General features: G+C 30.1%; 1 protein-coding gene across 1 annotated transcript; it reads left to right on the top strand.

Annotated features, from left to right (window-relative positions):
* Positions 1 to 3,231: 3,231 nt before the first annotated feature.
* On the top strand, positions 3,232 to 12,861 carry LOC113871426 (protein HAPLESS 2-like). The gene is made up of 18 exons (XM_027508522.1): positions 3,232 to 3,414; positions 3,533 to 3,676; positions 3,946 to 4,034; positions 4,133 to 4,172; positions 4,501 to 4,558; positions 4,640 to 4,700; positions 5,181 to 5,259; positions 6,581 to 6,723; positions 7,176 to 7,365; positions 8,360 to 8,440; positions 8,523 to 8,623; positions 9,271 to 9,388; positions 9,946 to 9,978; positions 10,078 to 10,171; positions 10,266 to 10,369; positions 11,378 to 11,493; positions 12,181 to 12,281; positions 12,368 to 12,861. Exons 1-18 carry the CDS (start codon positions 3,232 to 3,234, stop codon positions 12,859 to 12,861), a joined length of 2,229 nt encoding a protein of 742 aa, XP_027364323.1.
* Positions 12,862 to 18,432: the final 5,571 nt, after the last annotated feature.

Genomic DNA, 18,432 nt, shown 5'->3' with positions numbered 1-18,432 from the left:
AATATGTTTGTGCGATTACATTGTCACGTCTTGAACCATTTTATTCCTCTCTTTGATATTGTTCTTCTGTAAGCTCCTTCCTCGTTTTCTTTTTCGTATTTTCCTTTCTCATCCGTGCATACAACATGGTTCAATTCCTATTTATAAGCATAGTTCCAACTCCATCCACACAAAACGACATTTCAATACACTACTGTGCTAGTAAAAATCGTCACCCACAATTTTTCAATTGCAGAACAATGTATTACTGTGTTAGTAAAAATTGTTACCCACGATTTTTCAGTTGCAGGACAGAGCTAGTAAAACTCGCCACTCGCAATTTTAGTGGCTTCCCATAGCACTTATACCCACTGTTCATTACATAAGCGTGCTCACCTAATGCTTGTACCTCATTTTAGATATAGTCAAAATTGTAGACCAGAAAGTCAAAATTGAAAGATATTGTAAAAATCGTTGCTGACAATTTTTCAAATGTCACACTTTTGTAATTATACAGAAAAACCCATATTTCAGTAATTATGTTAGGAAAACACCATATTAAAATTAAATTCCCTCTTTCTGCTACCTCAATTTGTAAATTCTTGTACTCATAAATAAGATACATACGTCTTTTGGAAAATACTAGTTAACCTTTATTTTTAATTTTTTTTTCCCATTCTTTAAAAGAGGTTGTAACTTATATATATATATATATATATATATAAACTCTTTAAATTAATAATTATTAATTTATCAATAAATTAATAACTCTCTAAATTAATAAATTTCTCCGGTCCTGACATTATTAATTTAAAGAGTTTCTACTGTACGTACTAATAAAAGAAAAAGAGTATTAAGGTAAAAAAAAAAAAAAAAGGAGAGAAATTAAAAAAAAAAAAAAACATATAAAAAGCTAAAGAAAAAGTACCAGAAAAAACTTTGCATGAGTCGTAAAATGACTAATTGAACGATGTGGCAGTGGATGGGTGATTTGGAGGGAAGGAGGAGGATTTTATGAAGTTAGAGAATATATGTGATTTAAATTAAAAAATTTAATTTCGTTAGAAATTATTTAGTTGTAGTTAAATTTAGATATTTAAAATTAAATTATTAATATTTTTTAAAATTCAAACCATCGACATAATTTTTCAAAAGAATTTTATGCATAATTTTATTTTTAAAAATAAAGTAAAAAAATATAAAATAAAGGTTAATTTATCCTAATTTTATCTACAAAAGAACATTTGTGCAAAAAAACACGAGAATTTCAGCTTAAATTCCTTGATTTTTGGGCTTCAAAAGAATATTCGTTTTTACTTTCAGATGAATATTCGATTAATTTGCTTATAGATAGTACATATCTATTAGATTCAATCAGCGTGTGATCCTATTTTTGGCACTTAGTTCCCACCAACACAGATCAGGGTATGAAAATCGGTATTCAATGTTTCTTCCTTTCTTAATTTTCTACAATATGATTTTAGTTATTACACCTCATTCAATTAAATTTATGGTTATAAACTATATATTTTAGAAATTTTGATATAAAAGATATGAGATAGTGACAAAAAGTCTCTACTTTTAAATATAAAGAATGCTAAAAAATACTGTGAAGTATACCGTAAATAATGTGATAAGTTAACTTCTTAGTCCAAAGAAGAATTATATAACTTAGAAAAAGAAAGTTAACAAAATCACTCTTTAACGTTAAACAAAATTAAAATTGTATGCTTCAATTTTTACGTACTATTAAAACAAAGGTATATTATGTCTTCTTCTTTTTTTCATTTCTTAAATCAAATGTACCTTTGTTTTCGTAATTTTGATACTGCTTTCGTTATTAATTTGTATATCTTTTAATTTATTTACTGTTACAAATCTGAATAATGTCTTTTCTAGCTTGCTTCCCTTTTATCCAAAAAATTTATTTAAAAAATTGACTCTTGACAACATTTTAAGAAGTATTAAATATACTATACATTAAATATCACTGAAAGTATGTATTAAATGCTTTTCATAAATTTGAGACAATAAAAAAAATTAATTTTTAATACATTTTCTTTTTTACTTTTAACTACATGCACCCTTAAGAACACAGTAGAAAAAACGAACAACGAAAAACTACACCCAGTGTTAAAAGATATTCTTACTATAGATCAAATTTTGGCGGCCAAGTTTAAACTTACAAGTAATGAGAAAGCATTTTATTATCCATTTCTCTTCTTTCTCTTCTCTTGTTTTGTGCCATTCATGAAGGGAATTTTTCACTTTAAGCCTAAGTGACATAATTTCAAAGTCTTATCTTGGTATCTAGTGCCCCCAGTATGGTATCCAGTTTAATTGGTGACTCTATTTGCATTAAACCATAGCAACTATAGCTTCTTTATTTTGTTATATTCTATATTTTAGGTACCAAAAATGTTAAAAGTTTTTCTACTATTTCAATTTATAAAATCTTGTACTCATAGTAAGATACATACGTCTTTTGGCAAATAATAATGAGCCTTTATTTATTTCTTTCTTTCTTTAAAAGATATTGTCAATTTTATACAAATAAAATAGATTTGTAGGCTAAATTAGTTGAAGATTGAATATGACTCTTTCATGTACTCCTTGAAAAACCATTTTGTTTACAGTTTTTTTCCCCAATTGTAACAGCTTATATGCATAGCAAGATTAGATGGAACGGCAAAAGCTGGTCACCATAACCATGTCGTTGTTGAGAAACAGTGCAAAGTTATCCAGATTTTCTTAATTTTAGTGCCTTTGACCGGTTATGCTAGTCTTTCAATTTGATAATTCAAGAACATATTTTGGATGGTTTGGTGTTACTAACTCTTCTGAATTTAATACAATGACCATATAATTAAGCAGTCCTTAGTCAAATACACATTAGATTACCATATAGCATTTTGATTTTTTATTGTTACTTGTTTTTCTTTTTCATGCACCCGGCCATCATTGGTAGAAAATTAACTTCAATGGTAGAAAATAGTTGCAGTTTTTGTTGAAATATCCACGGGCAATAGTACCAGTAATTATAACTTCTATTTGATCACAATTAAAACCGCCATTAATTATAACTTCTAAAACTACCAGTAATTTTAACTTCTAACATGCACGCGATTTCTACCCAAACTGTACCCATTTTAGTTTTTAAAATACGAGTGTTTACTCTACTCATTATATAGAAGAACTTTGTATGAGTTCAAACAAGTTTGTATGAACATTGAAAATTACAACCTCCAAAAAATGGCCATGCCTTGCCGTATCATCCTAATCATCTTCTTACTTCGTTTCTTTCTTGCGCTCCGCGTTGCCGGAGTTCAAATTATCTCCAAATCGAAGCTTGAGAAGTGCGAGAAGAACTCTAACTCCGACAATCTCAATTGCACAACCAAAATCGTAGTTAACATGGCCGTTCCCAGTGGCACGGTACATCATGTTCATTGAGTTAATGTTCCGTCAAGTAAATTAACCACGTTACGCGGCGGTACATAACATGTTTTCTTTTAATATATATATATTTTGAAGTTGTTTTGTGACGGTGCAGAGTGGAGGAGAGGCGTCGATTGTTGCAGAATTGGTGGAAGTTGAGGAAAATTCAACCAACAAAATGCAGACATTGCGGATTCCACCTGTGATAACGGTCAACAAAACTTCTGCTTATGCATTGTATGAGTTAACATATATACGAGTATGATACTTCACTTTTGTTAATTTTTCTCTTGTTAAACTTCTCTTTTTTCACAGTATCTTCTTTACGTGGTACATTTGCCACATTAATTGTTGAAATGTATATATGATGACGATAATTTCATTCAAATAAATTATCGAGAATTAATCTATCATTTTATTGTTATGATTTTTGAGAATTCTATTTACAAAGCTAATGACTGGCAGAGGATTGTGGTTGATGTAGTTTGAGATTTCGTATGATTATCAGTTTAAGTTGCTTCTTGGCAGGATGTTCCTTATAAACCCGAGGAGTATTATGTTAAGACACGCAAATGTGAGCCAGATGCAGGTGCAAATGTCGTGAAGATATGCGAGAGGCAAGCCATATTTTATTGCTATTTTATCTTTTTACTAGAGACTAATTAGAGTCTAAGACTACTGTTTGACTGCTTGGTTTTTGGTGCTTGTGTTGCAGACTGCGAGATGAAGAGGGTCATATCATTGAGAACACCCAGGTGGCCTTCGAACTCCTACTTTTATTTAAGCAATTGGTTCGTTATTAAGCTATCTTGGTTGCTATTCGTGCCTTCCATGTGATTTTAAACAACAAATTTTATTGTTTTGTTCTTTTTAATCATGATGCTTTAAAATATGCACTTGAGTTATATTGTGAAGGCAAGCTTACTTCACTTATAATTTACAATATTTTGCGACAGGGTTATGATGATAATTTTAAAAGAAGGAATTTTGTGTTTAATCCCCCATCGTTCAAATATTCTCTGGCATTTCATTTTTCACTTCGGATTCAGATTTGACATATCTCCCTTTCCATCTTTAATGTAGCCAATATGTTGTCCATGTGGGCCCCAGCGGCGGATGCCTTTATCATGTGGAAACTTTTGTAAGTGCTTTGCTGTTGCAGCATTCTCTAATTTTTCAGGAAACACAGAACTAACAATTCTGGGTGAAATTGTTTAACTAGTTGACAAATTGACAAAAGGAAAGGCCAACACTGCACATTGTGTCCGTTTTCCAGGTGATTGGTAAGATTCCACCCTCACAGACCTTTTTTTATTCCAAATGTGATTGATTTGGGCTATTCTGGTTGATATATGGTCTTCAATGGCTTTTGTTTACATTTATGATTATTTTTTGCTAGACTTAGAGGAACATAAGAAAACCATGTTTATATTAAACCAATATACAGATCAACACCCATATCCCAAACCTTGTTTTCCAAGTTATCTTGTCAAGATATTTGTTTGTAATTTTTCAGTTATCATGAACAATTTTAGATTAATTTTTCTGTTTTCGATTTCCAGATTTTAAAAAAATCAATTACAAAAATCAAATAACTAGATCTTGTTGTAATTTTAGGACTTAGATCAGTTACCTGAGTATAATTTACTCGGAAGAGTCCTGTTTTGATTGTAATGATCTCTGAAATTTGAAAGCGAGAGTGACTTCCTAGTTTTAGTCATCAGTTACAACTCAAATTTCCTTCTCTCTCTAAATCAATTCAGGTTTCATGTTTTTGGCATTGGGCGGCGAACATTGGGATTCAGTGTTCGAATACAGGTGAAGAGTGGAACTAAAGTTTTGGTATGTCATTTGTCTTTTTTCCATAGACGACCGTATTTTGTCTCATCTCATGACCCTGGATTTCTCTACCATCCATGGTAACTTTGGATCAGCAACCCTAGTTTTCATGTATTTCTTTTCCTTTTAATAAGCAATAGCTAAATACATAGTCCTTCTTTTTCTCTTTTTTCCCATTCATTTGCTAAACTTAGAATAGCATTTTTTTGGTCTTCACTTGTAGCTTATTTTTAAGTAAACAACCAATTTAATCCTTGAAAATATCTTACATGTGTATTTTACTCTCTGGGTTTATCTGTGTACGCAAATTAATACTTCAAATTTTAAAACATAACATGATCCCTTTGTGCCATCAGAGTAAACAGCTACCCCCGAAGCAGCATGTTAAGTGTCTTAATGTTCCGTTAAATGCCACTTGATAAGTTACTCCACATGCCAAGCCCTACCTTTTTAACTCTCAAAGTTTTACCTTAGAAGTTCTTACCCCAATTACTCAATTGCAGAGAAAGGAGGAAGCACCACATAGCATCTTATATACTAACAGAACCAGCATAATATTGGTTTACAATTTTTCTATGATCTCTTTGTGTGTTGAGGTATTCGAATGTTGGTCATTTTATTAAGTTTTTGGGGTCACAAAGCTTGTACAGATTTAGTTGACTTTGGTATTGTGCCAGTGAGGCATTTAACAGATACATGGGCGCTTAGTCATGTCAAGGCGAGGGCGTGCTAAGTCAGGAATGCTAGGGATACTGTTCACCTTGTTGAAGGAGACTAAATAGAAGAATTAACTTATTAGTTTTAAAAATTTTAAGGACTACTTTGTATGTATGAATAAATTTAGGGCTGAAATTGCAAGCCGTAGGTTATTTCCAGTCATAGAATTCTATGTTTACTCCATTATAAAATGATTATTTTACTTTTTTTTCTTCCAAGACTTCATTTTTTTATTGTCACTTTAAGGTCATTATTATCTCTTAAAATTTACTTCTTTTTTTGTTTCTTGTTTCTCCATTCAACTGGTTAATTAATTATTGTTATTCTCCAACTGTTGTAACAAAAGAGGATTCACATTTTTTATTTTCTTCAATTTTTTAAAAATGCTTGTTTGAGGCCATAACCTGTTAAAAGTCGGTTAATGAGTAAAAGAATCATTTGTTTTAATTGTCCTTTATGTGTGATATTATAACGTGTTTGCCATAGAAAGTGGGTGTAAAATATTAAAAGATGCATGCATACATATTAAACAATATTAGTTTTTTTCTCTTTTTTTTTTTTTTCAGTTTGTATCTAACACTTTGTCCGTGCATAATTTGGCTTATAGGAAGTGGTTGTGGGTCCTGAAAACAGAACAGTGATCTCTGATGATAAATTTTTGAGGGTTAATCTTATTGGAGATTTTGTTGGGTATACAAATATACCATCTTTTGAGGATTTCTATCTTGTTGTACCAAGGCAGGTACGCTTGTTTTAATAGTTACATTATAGTTGACCTCTATCGATTTTAGTGTTATAAATCTCTTTGTTTGGCGTATGAAAAAAATATGTTGGAGTAAAAGGTTGAACTATGTTGACTAGCTAAGAGATATCATGATTTCTACTTGCCAAAATTGTTAGCATTGTAACTATATCTGCATATAAAGAATTACGACCACAATGTTTCTAGAGATTTCTCAATGAACAATTCCTGCAACGTGAAATAATATCAGACAAATAATAGTTCTAGTAGTCTTCTCTCCTACTTAGGTCATGCACTTTTTTAGTAAGAATAACCTTTTCCCCATTTTTACTACAGATCACACACATTAATTATTGGTGTTGTTAAACAGTGATGAACTACTTTTACAAAGTTTTGGTATGAATCGCAACTTTTACAAGCTTAAACAAATTATTTACAAATTTTTCTTGTGACAGGGCAGCCCTGGTCAACCACAAGATTTAGGGAGAAACATTTCTATGTGGATGCTACTTGAAAGAGTGAGATTTACATTAGATGGTATTGAATGTAACAAAATTGGTGTCAGTTTTGAAGCTTTCAATCGACAACCAAATTTTTGCTCTTCACCCTTTTGGACTTGCTTGCATAATCAGTTGTGGAATTTTCGGGAGGTTCGTACTACAATAAAAAAAAAATCTTCTTTAACTCATATTCCTATCTTTCTTTTTTGGTTTCATCTCCATCCTTTTCTTTTCATTTCCATTTTGTAGCAGTATGGATTCCACATAGGAGTCTTTCTTTGGTGGTATACTTGTCTTTCTTTCCTGTGCAGGGACAACAGTACCCGAAAGTCTAATTTGTTAAACAGGATCAAGGACGACTTTTAATGATTCTGACACTCAAAATTGAGCACATGCATGCTCACACAAACACTCATCTAAGATTTTAAGATGTGCATGTTTACGTTGATAAACATATAAAAGTTTTATTTATGTTCAAATATCCAATATTAGCTAAGAACACGACCAATATACTCATTATTAGGTTTGAACAATTCTTCTTATCTAAGCTAACTCTTGTCCAATTTTGGTAAATTTGTAAAGAAGTTCTTGTACAACAAAAAAAAAAGTATAAAAAATAATTAAAACTCCTAAAATTAGTATAAGTTAGAAACAACTTATCTCTTCAAATTTTATAAAAGTGAAATAAGAGAGTTTCTAAAAAACATAACGAAACATAAATTGTTTTTAACTTTTAAGAGAAATTTTATTTATTTTTTATATTGACTCATTTTCCTATAAAGATTTCTCTAAAAATTTATCCGTCTATTTATAATATAATATTAAAACTTATCTAGCCTTGATATTCAGCCATTTTATATGTTTAGTTCTATCAACTTTACACTTTAGATGTCTAGTCTTGTGCATTAAGTATGTGTTAAGATGTCTCAAGTTAATTAAGATTATGAACGTAGCCAAAATATTCTTTATAAGATTTGAACAATCTTACCCCTTTGTTAGGTTTTGGTGTTTAGTCAAGCTTGATCCATTTCTAATGATTTCAAATAAAATAATATATTGATTATCCAATATTTTAACCAAAACTTTATATGCAGTTATCTTATAGTTCTCAGAAATTTGAAAGGAACCTTCTTGACCTGAACAGGCTGACCTGAATCGAAAAAGTAGGAATCAGGTGCCACTCTATGGTTTGGAAGGAAGGTTTGAAAGGATAAATCAACATCCAGTTATGTCACAATAGTTTTATATTTATATTTGAATATGGTGTCTTGTATTACAAATGAGTTTTTTATTTGATTTGTCTACAGAATGCTGGGATTTATTCTTTCTCCATAGGAATTACAGAGGTTCTTAATACAAACCTTGTGATAGAATTAAGTGCCAATGATGTAGAATATGTTTATCAAAGGTATTATTATTTCCTTGGTGTGTGTCTCTCTTTTTATATAAATAATTTCAAAATAGTGTCTTTCTTTATAATTATCTATTTCATGGATATGGATCTATCGTGGCTTTTTCTTTTACACTTGGTTTTAAGCACTATATCACGAGTGACTGAAAACTAAGGTTCTTGATAATTTGTCATATTTCCTTTAGAAATTTGATGGTTAAGATTGATTTCTTAGCTTAAACGAGATTGTAAGATGACAAAATTGTTTTGAGATGCTGAACTCTAGTTGTTCATTGACAAAAATGTTTCACGATATGATGTTGAACTCTATTTTTACTTTATTTTTTTCTTTCTAGATGGGGATGGGAGGTCTTTTCCTCTCACTTTTTAATGTCTTGAATCCGGATTTCCAGTAATTAAGAAGACATAATGAAGTTCCTAATCATAAATGCACATACAAATCTATAAGAAAATGTTGAAATATGAGTTGGTACGTAGAAAATATTTGAAAAATGATAGTGAAAAGTTTCCATAAAGCAACTACTTTTATTTTTATTGACACTACGGAATGTCTTTGGTTTGTTGTAAACTTATAATGTCCACCAGGATTAGTCTTTATAGTAAAAACTTTTCAAAACTTGTTTAACAAGCTTCCTTTTCTCTAGGAGCCCTGGGAAGATTATTAGTGTTAGCATCCCGACATTTGAAGCCCTAACTCAATTTGGAGTTGCTACAATCACAACCAAGAATACTGGTGAGGTTGAAGCATCATATAGTTTGACGGTAGTCAGCTGCTCTATGTTGTGCTTCATGGCATTTATTTTTGAGTTTTCGTTATCTACTCCTCCTTAAGCTTAGACAATGGAATATTGATATTTTTTGTATTCAATGTTAATTATGCATTATATTAATTTCTATACTTGTGGCAGAGTTCTTCAAAGCTTGGAATCGTTGGTGAAGTTCTATATTGTTTCTTTGCTTGTAAATTATAATATATGATAGGATCCTGGAATTGTAAAATTTTAATCAACATCTAGCCTGTGCTTTTTTGTTTATTTGGGGCCGCAATTGTTTAATTATCGCGGTATCTTTAACACCTCATCTCACTTTTTTTTGCATGCCAGTAAGATTTAGGAGTCTGTTTGGTTAAATTGTCTCTAGTTAGTTGAATTGACTGCACGACATGATTAGGAATTTAGCATATGCATGCTACCCTAGATGCTTGTGTTTTTTTAAGGTTACAAAAAAATTGGATCAAATATATTTGAAGTTTTCATGGCTATAATTTTCCCGAGGGTCCAATAAGCTTTAGTGCTTTGCCATATTGTGTTGCCTTGCAGTTTAACTGCTCCAAGGATATCGCCCTGATGGAGGTATTATGCTGAAACATGCGTTCAACTCTAGCATATTATTTTTTCCCCCTTCTGTTCTATGATTTCATTGGTCTTATAATTTCTTTAAAACATGGTTAGGAACATTTTTTAATAATGAAGCCAAATGAGATTACAACTCAATCATTCAAAATCTACCCAAACACTGATCAAGCTTCAAAATATTTCTGTGCAGGTAAAGTTGAAGTTTAGGATTAATGCACGGTTATTTGTTCTAAGGATAATTTGATGTTTACTTTGTGTCCTTTTTTTGGGTGTTTTGAATGAAGCCATATTAAAGGACTCTGATTATAATGAAGTAGATAGAGCTGAATGTCAATTTGCTACCACAGCAACTATTCCTGACAATGGAACGCTGGTTTGTTCTTTCCTGGTACCTGAATTTTGTGTCTTTTATTGTCTATAACATGAATACTATGGCATTGCTTAATCCACGTAGCTGACTACACCTGGCTGAGAATAGCTTTGCTTTGCTATTGTTGTACTTGTATTCTCCTATGACATGAAACTTATTCAAATTTGCATACCATATTACGATCTCTTTAAAAGTTGTAACAGATCAACATGTTATGAGAGATTTTTTTCCCTCTAAAACGAGAATGGGACCTACTGTATAGGTGAATTCAACACAAAAAAATACCTCTATATGTTCTAGGAATTATTAGGGCTCACTCTTGTATGAAATGTGATTGATAATGCATGTGATTAATTTTTTATGTGACTAAGTTTATGTTTGACTACCTTTCTAACCTATTTTGATGTTAGTTGTTAATTTTAATTTGTTGCCCTGGTTTTGTAATATGAGTGGTGTTGACTATTACACATTCAATATGTACTGCTTATGTGGTACAACTAAGTAAACATGGACTTGAACACCTATTGCAACTACCACAAAGTGAATATGTACTGCTTCACTATTTACTAATTACTGTTGCTCTCATTTGAAATTTGCCAGTTTTGGTATCGGTCTCTTGACCAAACTTAAAGACTAGAGTTATTTTGGACTGTAAGATAAGATCAAGAAGACCTTACGGCAGTACTTTGATCTGCAGTTTTATTACAAAATACATTTAAAACTGTTTCTAATAACTCAAAATGGCTAATAATAAGCTATAAGCAATCACTAGTAGAATGAGCAGAAGGACAATTGGTATTAAGTCGTCGTCTTGGCTCTTTCCCATTAATTGTTCTTACTGAAGCAGGTTAGTTAAGAGTCCTAAATTTGACATTGTAAAGTTATTCCTTGTCCATAGATATTAAGTTCATCCAAATAGTCTTCTGATTGTTTCACAATAAATAGGCTCGTTATCGGTGATATTATGAAGTTTATGACAACAAAATCATATGATTTTGCGGATCACTAAATCGTCTATTACTTCAGGGTATCCCTTTTCAACCACCAGAAACCAGTATAAATGGTTTCTTTGATTCTATAGAAAGCATATGGAATAGAATATGGACATGCTTAGTAGAATTTATCACTGGAAAAACTTGCAGGTATTATTTTCTGCTATACTTTGCAGGTTACGTGATTTAAATTCTGTATTTATTCATCTATAATGAAAATGGTTTCTTGAAATTTTGTATCATCTATTATGAAAATAAAATTTATTCATGGGAAAATATTTAGAGCTGCTTTGATTAAGAGACATGTATTTCATTATCGAACCCCTCGCCCCCTCCCCAATTTGGTTAGAAACTTTACTTGTTAATTAGAGATGAGTAACACTGACTATTGTGACTTGTGAGCATGTGAAATATAGTTTATTTTTCATGAAAGCAATAGTTGGGATATTCTTTCATTAATTTAAGCGTAAAGGTTAACAAAAAATAGTAGGATTATTAATGCTGAAACTATTATTCAACAATCTAGTGGGTAACGATGATACAATAGTTGGCACTCTTATTCAAGATCGTGTGGATCAAACCTTCCTCATTTGCTTCGTGTTCTTAGATATGTGGCAATGAGTTTTTTCTATATTGGTATCCTTGTTCTGTTCTTAGTGATTTTAAATATTTTGTTATAAACTTGACTACAAATCACCCCCACATAGAAGAAGGGTATTGGAAAATCAATAACTATTGCTTTCTTAACTATAATCTTTGTTTAATATTGATTCATTTGCCTTGACTAATTGTTTGGTCAAATCTCTTCCCCATTCTTTGGTTTGGGTGGATAAGCAGACAAAAATGCTCTGGGTTTTTTGACTTCAAGTGCCACATACAATATGTATGCCTAAGTTGGATAGTGATGTTTGGTTTGTTTTTGGCAATTTTTCCTTCAGGTATGGCTTCTATTTAATATTTATTAGTATACTATAATTTGCAAGTTCAGCAAAACAGCTTAAATAAATATTCCTTGAAATTGCAGTGCTTGTGCTATTATGGCTTTTGCACCAGAAAGGTCTATTTGATCCTCTTTATGACTGCTGGGAGGATATCATAGGCACTGATGAACAGATTATCATGGATAAACGTATGTATAAAATTGACAAGGGCCATCACCGTATTCGTCATGACAAGCATCATCATAAGCAAGAACTTAGGCACCCTAGCTATGGTGCTCAATATAGGCAAAGGAACAATTATGAGCATAAGCACAAGCATTCTGAAAGTAACTCTGATTATTTACACCATGTTCAAAAGGAAATGCACAAGCATGGACATAAAAAAAGGAACATGGATAATGTGTTGCGTTTTGATCCTGACAATCCTGCACATCACAGACACAGAAAGGAACGTGATAATTCAAAGGGACTAGTTAAAGTGAAAAGGTTGAAGCGTAATAAAATGAGGCTAGAAAATTATGACAAACACAAACAAGTTCTGTTAGATGAGCAAGAGGATGGGTTGAGAGAGTTGTAGTTGTCTTTTAATTCCGGACACTAATGTTTTAGAGCAACTTGTTACCTACCTCAGAATCTTGGTTACGCTTTGTCCTTTTCTTTCCTTCTTTCTTATTTTCGTTTCCACTAGTCTATCTTGATTCCTTCTTCATTTCTATTACTTTCTAATGGGGTGGGGAGCACAACAATTGAGGAAGGAAAGTTATTGAAAGATAGAATGTATTTCACTGTCGTCATGTGGGAGATGTTTTTATAGAAAAGATAGTTAATTTGCAATTTGATCCCAAAAAATGACTTGTATTTCTTTGTTCTGTCAAGTGTTAAACTTGTTGCTTATAGTAACAAAAAAGTATCAAACCTGCTAATAACTTTACCTTACTGAGTTGTCAACTTATAAGTGATGTATCCCTCCTATAAAAAACGTCAAAGATGCAGCAATACAAATTGTGACTTTCAAATACCAAATTGTATATCAACAAGCATATAACCTGAAACATTTACATCACTTGTTACTAAGTATAAGTTCTCTTCCCCTCACTTGTCGCCTTTTTTTCTAAAGGTAAGGCATGTCTTGTTTTGCGTCTAGCACGTTTTTCAACCCTCCTACCCCATCCCACCCACGTAGTATATCGAGAAGAAAATCTAATAAAAACATAAATTCACCATATGAGGTAATGTTGTCAGATACACTGCGCTTTTCCATTACTTAAATAACAAGCTTTGTGTTCACTGGACTCGACCAATAAAAGTTGATAATTACTTAAATTCGAGTCCCACCAAATAAATTGAATTTCCTAAACAGTCCAATAATTGGTTGCATATCATAGCTATCAAAAACTGTCTTTTCGTAAGATGACTCGTATTTGCGAGTCTCACGGTTTCATTTATGAACTGCAAATCGTCATGGACTTTTAAATGTTATGCATGCACACATACAAATTAACCCAAAAATTGTCTCTCATTGGAAAGAAAATTTTTTTGAAGAAATTGTTGATCCACCTGAAATGTAAATGTCATTGATTTGTATTCTTTCCACGTGACTCCGGAGTTAGGATCTTCCCGTCGTTTGAGGATAGCTTCATGTTCTTCCTAAAAGCCACAATATCAAAATGAAGGACGTGAAAAAGTCATAAAAAGTGGTTCAAATATATGTGTATATAAATATACATTTTTTTTCTTTTATCTTTTAAATGCATATAAATATTTTTGTGTCGCATGTGAAAGAATGATAATTTTATTATATTCAAAGAAGTCAATTCTTATAATTACTAATAAGAAACAAAGTCAAACTAATAAGGACAAACATTCATGAAAACATACAATATTTTAACTTTATTTGATCAATAAATCGAGAAACTAGTTTAACAATTGATCACTGGAAACCACTTGTTAGATCAAATGTGCATTTACTCTGTGTAAGTCATTCATATTAAGATGATTAACAAAAAACAAATCAAACAAGGTTTGATCATGTTAAGTTCACAAAAGATTTTCAAATAAGGATTAAACTAACAAAAGGATATTAAATTATCAACATGAAATTTGCATATTTAGTAGCACAAAAAGATAAAAATGACAAGGTTATTGAACCAAAAAATGACCAAAAGTAAGTAGAATATAAACGTTTATAGTTTACTTATATGTTTTTAAAATATTAAAAAATGTCAATGTCTAAATTAGGTGAATTTTGATATACATATATAATTATGATGACTAATATTCTTAGTTTTTAGTTTTCTTTAATGGATTTATAGTATGAACGAATCAAAATGACATTGAAATTTAAATATATAATGAGAAAATAATATTGAGATTCAAACACCAGATGAGAAAATGAGATTGAGGTTTTACATTATAAAATTAAAAAATAATAGAATTGGAGTATGCAATAAAAGTGTATAATATCAAGAACGAGAGATTATGTTTATGGAAAATGTCTTCACAAAGTTAGATTTGCAATGAGAATTTCAACTACAGCTTTCAGACAATGAAAAAAATTGGTGGAAGAGTACCTCGGGTAGAGAAATGGCACATAAGAAAAAAAAATTGGCTAAAAAACTAAATTAGTAACTATTTAATTGACACGAAAACTAAATTAGTGGTGGTTTAATAATAACCAACCTTAAAATCTTTCTATTTTCTGTCGGTTAAATAATATTGATGTTAAACTTTTCAATTTTTTCGACAGTTACACGTTAAAATCCTTTTATTTTCCAGCAGTTATTTATAACTGAGGTTAAACTCCTTAACGTTGACCGTAATTGTTAAAACTGACATTATTTGTTGGCAGTTATTTGTAACTGCTTAAAGATTATTGAATAATTAAATTTGTCAATCTCACATTTTATAAAAAGTTTTTAAACTAAGTAAATATGCAAATTTAATATCTGCTGTCGAAAGATTCTAACACTTCTCTCACTCTCTCTGCATGAGAAAGAGAGTAAAATTTTTCAATCTCGTCAAAACTATAAATTCTAATATCCTCTTTTCTTTTGTAAAATGTTAAAACAAAATTTTTTAATAAGTAAAATGAAATTAACTTTAAACCGTCAATATTTGTAGATAGAAAATGAATGGCTAAAATTAATTAATAAAAATATTAAAAATTAAGAGTAACATATAATTATATTGGGTAATAAGACGTTAATAAGAGTAAATAAATAAATTGTTATTCTTTTTCATTTGATTCCTCTTCATCTTTAGACAACTCCTCCTTCCATTTTCATCTTTCCCCTTTCCTCTCAACCTCCTCTATTTTTTTTTTTTTTTATCGAAACTTTGAAATTTGTTGGATAAAATTATCTAAAGTTTGATAGTGATATAGATTTAAAAAAAAAACTTTAAAATCAGATGAAATCTCACTCAAAGATGAGTTTTCCTAATTATCCTTGTCCTCTTCATTGGATATTTCTTTATCTTCTTTGTTTATCCTACTCCCAACAATGATTTTGTTCAACTTCATTTATTTATTTTGCAATTGGTTACGAAAACTTTGTTTTTTGGAGAAGAAGAAAGTTGTTTTTACTAATGCCAAAATTGGAACTCAACATGTGGCCTTTCCTCGTTCTCTTCCGTGGCTTCTTCCACAATTTACTCTAAATCACATGCATTGCCCTATTAATTAAAACTGAGTTTCAATCTGTATAACAAAAAATACGCTGAGATTTCACCGAAAAGGGAAAGACCTCTGACAAAGCCAAGAAGAAGATGAAATGCAATTAGGAAAAAGCAAAAATGGAAAAGGCATAAAAAATATTTTTTTTAAAAAAAATGCAACTTTCTACATTGTTTCTCTCAGAAAACTGATGCAGAAAGTATTTTTTTTTAAAAAATACTTTATACATTGGTTTTATGGAGAGAATTGATGTAGAAAGTTTTTTTTAACGTAACTACTTCTACATCGATTTTTTCAAAAAACTGATGTAGAACATTTTTTTAAAAAAAAAAAAATACAAGTTTCTACATTGGTTATCTCGAGAAAATTGATATAGAAAGTTAGTTTTTTTTTAAGTATCTACTTCTACATCAATTCTCTCATAAAACTGATGCAAACGCTTTTTTTTTAAGAAAAAACTTTCTATTTTAGTTCTCTAGAAAAAACTGATGTAGAAAGTTTTTTTTTTTTTTGTAGCTACTTATACATCGGTTCTCTTAGCATTTTTTTTAATATACTTTCTACATGAATGTTATTGTTTTTAACATCATAAACTTTGAAGGTGCATATACAAAGGGCTTTTCTAATTTTTAATACAAAATTATAGATAAGCTTTGATTATTTGCTTCTAATAGAATTAGAAGTTGTTGTTCCAATATGTTAATAAACATAACAATGACTTGGTACCCATAGAGTAGCTCATGCAGCTAATCAATATTAAACAATGTGCAGAAAGCATTGCATACATGAATATTAAATTGGATTAGATAAAAAGTGGAAGAAAACATGTCATTTTATTAGTTTAAATTTCTATTTCTTCTATATTAAAAATTCTTTCATTTATAAATCTTTGATGGTACTAATGAGATAAGAATAAAAGAGGAAGAAAAGGAGAAAGACGACGAAAGAAAAACACAAACAAGATTCTAAAATTTCAAAATTTTTAAAATTTTTTAGTGTTATATTTTTCTAGGTAAAGATTCTGTCATTTGCGAATCCTTTATAGGATAAGAATGAAAGAGGGAGAAAAGGAGGAAAACAAAGGAAGAGAACGATAAAGACAAAGAAGAAGAATAGAACAAGAACAAAAAATTGGAAACTGATATTCGAAAGAAACGATTGCATAATTACATTATTAATTTCAGAATTTGTATATTTATGGTAACTGTATTGAATATTGTTCAACAAATTATATATCAATGACCAATAAAGAATATCAACTTTCGACTTATAATTGTCACGAATTGAGAAGGAAGAAAAATATAAAATTACCAATGTATCCTTTCATAAATCTAACTTAAATAACTAGTATCTTGTAATACATTTTTAGCCATCTGATTAAAATCAATGGTCTACAATATTTGATAATTTGTTCAAAAGTTATCTTTACCTTACTTTTTGTAAAAGAAAAAAGGATGTTAGAATTCACCAGTAAAAAAGGAGATGTAGAATAATGAAACTTACTAGGTGCAGTTATAATTGTTATACTTATGTAAAAGTAAATTTACTCACAATGAAAGCACAGTATTTAAAGAATATAGTTATTCGACTCACTTATCGCATTCACGTGCGTTACTCGGGTCAAATATAAATTAAATCGAATGGAATACTAAAAAAAAAATACCATTATTTTTTATTCTCAAGATGAAAATTTTATTAAAATAAATAAAAAATATGAGTGAATTTTAAGTCAAATAGAGAGAGAGTTAAAAAGAAAATAAAATTTTCTGACCTAACTTGTATCAACGAAAGTATAGTAATCAAATAGTACACTTTTTTTTAATTAAAAAATTATGCAAAAGAGATTAGAAAATATGAGTTGAATTTAAGTCATGTGAGGGACTTATTTTGTTACTTCTCCTTGCTCTTTTAATAGTACTAATCATACTCCGCTTGTTGCACTAAGAAAAATTAAATAAATACTTAATCATGCTTATTGATATATGTAGAAGCAAAGCTGAATAGCATTACTTAAGCTCACTTACATGTAGAAAAGCCTTGTTTGTGAAATAATTAATAAAAAAAATTGAAATATAATTGAAAATTAAAATTTTAAAAAAAGTAATTGAAATTTGTTTTCAAAGTGTTGTTATAGTTAATTATATTTCCTATATTGTGATGATGAAAGAGAGTGAGTACAAGTACTGTAGTTATTTTTGTTGGTAGTAATTATAAAAAATTATTTAAAATTTATATATTAGAATATAGTAACTATCACCATAAAACAAAAGAAAGATGTGTAACACATACGTGTCAACTTTAAAGGTGTTTACCCAAATCTCCACTATCTACCTAGGTAAGTAAGCATATGCAGATCATCAGTAGCTATGGGTCATGGGTTTAAAATGGTATTCTACAATGGAACAATTTTATTAAAGACCATCGACAGTGCTAATAATCAATTTTTTTAACAAGTGTAAATTGAGACCCATACAG

The sequence above is a fragment of the Abrus precatorius genome, unplaced genomic scaffold (assembly GCF_003935025.1).
Source record: "Abrus precatorius isolate BTA unplaced genomic scaffold, Abrus_2018 Scaffold7, whole genome shotgun sequence".
NCBI classification, from domain to species: domain Eukaryota; kingdom Viridiplantae; phylum Streptophyta; class Magnoliopsida; order Fabales; family Fabaceae; genus Abrus; species Abrus precatorius.
This window is presented reverse-complemented; position numbering and strand designations above follow the sequence as displayed.